We start from the raw sequence: 4,415 nt of genomic DNA on the forward strand, positions 1-4,415 counted from the left end.
ACAGAAACGCTGGTGGAGCTCGAGTACAACATTCAGCGGACTATATCCGAAATTACAGCCGAACTACTGCTTGGGATCATCGAAAATTGGCGTACACAAACGGAGCACTGGATGACATTTCATTAATATTATATTATAAATGGCTTAAAAACTTATAGGCATTAAAAAACAGAACCCATTTGGACCGAAAGTGGTGTTTTTTCATTCTTATATCACGTCGTTCTTTCTGGTAGACCCTATATTTCTGTATATATGTATTTCTCAGTTTTCTTTTTCTGTTTGAACATTTTTCTCACCGCTATTTTACACGGTGACTATTAAATGCCGCAGCCGGCATATTTGCTGCTTACTCCAACTTATTTCAGCAAACTGCCAACGCCACTGATTGCCTGGCAAGGATATTTGTCAAGTCTACAGACGGGTATAATTTATAAAAGCATGTGCAAGCACGAATGCATACAAAGGCCAGTAGGAAAGCGTTAGCGATTGAAAAAAAAAATTTAATAAAAATGTGGAAGTAGAGGAGAATTGTTTTTCTTACTGGCTTATTCATGAAATTTTGTTGTTGGTTTTTATGATTTAACAGGTATATTGAAATTTCCAAAAAACCAAACAAAAATTGGCTTATGATCTTAAAGCTCAGAAAGCCAAGACTTCAGTAAATCAGTAGAAAATGTGGGAGTATATACATATCTCAAACTATACTTACAAAGTAATACTGTGCAATATTATTTTCACCAGTCAAACAAATGTCTGTTATAAACTTAAGCCTCTTCTTTTTACCATTTCAAACCTTTTTTTCAACTATAGATTCAAGGTTTGTTAGTTTTCTGAGGATATTTTTTTCTCAAATAATCATGCCCAAAAGGAGATATAGAGAGACTACTATCTGTCGTGAGCTATACTACTATACTCTTCGTAAAGTACTCATTAAATCATTTTGATTCCTCGCAAAATCTTACGAAAACAATCTACAACAAATATGAATAAAAAATGTTGATTGTCTCAGTAATATTCGAACTTAAAAGTACACTTCTTAGACTGAAGGATGGAAGTAAAGGCTGCTAGTAATCATAGATCATACTTTGCCTTCAATTTTAGTTTCTTTCCAGAGTAAGTGAGGACCGAATACTAAAATTTCCACTAGGGCCTCCAAATTGCTGTGTATTTTTTTATATTTTCTTTCTACTTGCATTTCGTTGGCCGTATTGCTTTCGTCGTGTATACGCTGTATTTAAAAATGAATAAATTTTAAATAAGATTTACACATTTGCGAGCGGTAAACATATACACACTTAAACGACATACAGTACAAGTGCTCGTAGGTGGATTTTGTGGTTAAGCGAATAGGACTGAAAGGCTAGAAAGATATCGTTTAACAAGGTTTACTTTAGAAAAAAAAAAATCAAAATTAAACCTTTGAAAGCTGCTAGAATGCGCTTAAATCATGAGGACTTATCACAGCTTTTTACATTTTCGTAGAAGGCTCTACAAGAGACTCTCTTGGCTTTCCTTTACTCGGACTATTATATAGCCAATCCTGCCTCATAAAGCGTCCAATAGTAACTACAGCCAATGGGCTTAATTAATATTCGGACGACTTGGCTTCCAAGTCACTATTGACAGTCATAACTTCGATGTCTCAGACATCGATTTTGGAACCAGTATTAACACTAACATTAATGTCAGACTCATTCGTTGCTACATCGAACTATGTAGGCAATTGAGAAGTAAATTCTTCTCTCAACGAACAACCAAACTCTTCGAGTTCGTCATTAGCCCGTGCAGGTATATGGCGCAGAAGCGTGGATGATGACAACATCTGATGAGTCGACGATACGAGTTTTTGAGATAAAGGTTCCGCGAAAGCTTTATGGGCCTTTGCGCGTTGGCTATGGCGAATACCTCATTTTATTGAACGATGAGCTATATGAGGTAGGTATACGATAGAAGAAAACTATTTAATATAACAATATTTTCCTTTTATACAGATTCAAGCTCCAGATATTCAAGGAGTGGCTAACGATCACTTGAGAAATTAGCGTTGATTTACAAAACTGCAAATTGTTGCACGGTGTATTTGTGATTCTAAGGTTTTGCTCGCATAATTCACAAAAGCATTTGCCTATCTACGCTTCACACTTCAAATACCACTTCGCATGCCAAGCTTTTTTGTCTAGTTTTGGGATTTCTTTCTTTTCAAAACAAATATTTCAACAATTTTCCTCAGTAATTTTTTAAATAATTCTACACAAATATATATTTTTGTACTAGCCGAATTTTAAATTGACGTCGACGTTGAAAACAATCAGACAAACAATACAGTAATAACAACAATAATAATAATAAATTGAAGCATACAACAATCAAGAATAACACAAAACATACAAAGAGAGGCATAGAAAAGTTGTCAGCCATTTGACAGGCTGGAACCGATCGAGATTTGAGTTGACTAAACACTCATATTAGCAGCGATCGGCCACGAAGCCACACGAATAATGAATAATATGGCCGACGAAGATAATAATAATAACAATAATAGCGATAGCAATAATAAAAAAGTCAATAGTAATGTAAATTGCAATAATAGTCCTAACTGTCACAAGAGTCGCACAAATGCCAGCTGCGATGCTAAAAAATTAGCGAAGAATCTAAGCAATAAGCCCAGTGGCAGCGCTGCCGCTGGTGAGACAAGCAAAAGCGAACGCTGTGTGTTGTGCCTCGATGAGAAGCGCTCGCCGGTACGCATCACGTGCGGTCACTCTTTCTGCAATGAATGTCTGGAGGTCTACTTATCGTACCAGAAGTACGCATGGGCCAATCGCTGCCCCATATGCCGTGGTTCGTTGAAGGACCAACGACGTTCAGTAAGTTTGTTGAGGGCATAATGTTTTGCTTAATTGAAAAATGTCTCTTGTCCGCCTCGTTTTCTGTGTGCTTCTCTCTCTCTCTCTCTCTCTCTTTACGGACAGGTCAAGCGAAAACATTCCGAAACGGACCATACGACAGACGCAGCTACAATGTCCGGCAATGCAGGTGCCAGCAGCAGTCAGTACAGGCCCACACGCAGGCGTCTACATGCCACGTCGGCTACAGTTGCTGCAGCAACAGCCGCTGTGGCCACAGCCACGGCCACGGCGCTATCAGAATCCACCGTGGAGGCATCTGCCGAGCAAATCTACTTGTTGGAGGAGTTTATGGCAATTGCCGCCGAAACGGATGTGTTTGGTATTGCTAACAGCATGGGCTTTGGCAATACGGCGAGCGCAACCACGCCCACCAACTCAGCATCGACTGTGAGCGCCAGTGAAGCTGCCGGCGAAGACGATGAAGTTGATTTGCAAGCGGCAGAGTTTGGAGAGGAAGTGGAACAGGGTATAAGTTATAGCCAAGACGACTTTGCATCCGATATTGGTGATGAGGAAGCCTTAGAGGAGGAGGACGATGATGAAGAGGTCTTTGGCGAGGACATTGATGTGGAAGAAGATGAAGAATTCGAGGATGAAGAAGACGATGGCGATGACGATTACGATGTCAATGATGATGAATCAAATGATCTATACTTTTTCGATGAGTACGACGATGAAAACTATGATGATCATGAAAACGATGGCTTTGACACAGTAGATGAAGGTGATACCGACAGCATTGCTGGTAGCGATGCTTACAACCAGCTGGCAGACAACAACCTACCGACGGCCGAATACTATGATGTGGATCAGAATGGAGACGATGATGTGCTGCTAGTCGACGAAGTAATTATTGTAGACTGAGCGCGTTACGCAGTTCGGACGCTGCGACGAAGAGTGTGACAAAGACAAATAGACAAAAAACATTTAACGAACTAAAGAAGGGACGTTTTGCCGACACTTGTGGTTTTACTTTTGACTGCCAGTACGCTGACCCTGGGTGCATATGACTAACTGACGCTTCGAACTATGGACTTGTTGTTACAACTGTGATTTTTTGGGTGCTAACATGACTCTGTTTTTTATTTCATCATGTGTCCTGCTGGTGTTTTTTATAGTTTTTGATGTTTTTTTTTATGAAGAAAAAAATACAAGAGACATTTTTCAAATGGAGAAGCAAAACAAATTTGTTGCCATTATTTTCGGTTTGTTGAAATACTTATTTTCGGTATTGTCAATATTTCTGTTTTATTTCTCTCTTTAGTATGAAAGATGCAATACATTCATGACTTATCTAGTCAGTATATCCGCGGCGTCTGCCGTTATGGTTTCCTTATATAACTACTTAACGAGCTAAATTGCTAGCCAATGGATCTTAGCTGTTGTATGGATAAATATGTATATATTTTGTAATAAAATATACTATTATTCTACTCAATTTTTGTAGTAGATGCTTGATATAAAATATTTAAAAATATTTTTGTTAAGTTTTTTTGGGGAATAGTT

General features: G+C 38.5%; 1 protein-coding gene across 1 annotated transcript; it reads left to right on the forward strand.

The window, feature by feature from the left end:
• The first annotated feature begins 1,948 nt into the window (after positions 1-1,948).
• On the forward strand, positions 1,949-4,139 carry LOC105223356 (nucleoprotein TPR). The gene is made up of 2 exons (XM_011201073.4): positions 1,949-2,867; positions 2,973-4,139. The coding sequence occupies exons 1-2, from the start codon at positions 2,499-2,501 to the stop codon at positions 3,771-3,773; spliced, it is 1,170 nt and encodes a 389-aa protein (XP_011199375.2). The 5' UTR covers positions 1,949-2,498; the 3' UTR covers positions 3,774-4,139.
• Positions 4,140-4,415: the final 276 nt, after the last annotated feature.

Source organism: Bactrocera dorsalis, chromosome 3, assembly GCF_023373825.1.
Source record: "Bactrocera dorsalis isolate Fly_Bdor chromosome 3, ASM2337382v1, whole genome shotgun sequence".
Classification (NCBI taxonomy): Eukaryota; Metazoa; Arthropoda; class Insecta; order Diptera; family Tephritidae; genus Bactrocera; species Bactrocera dorsalis.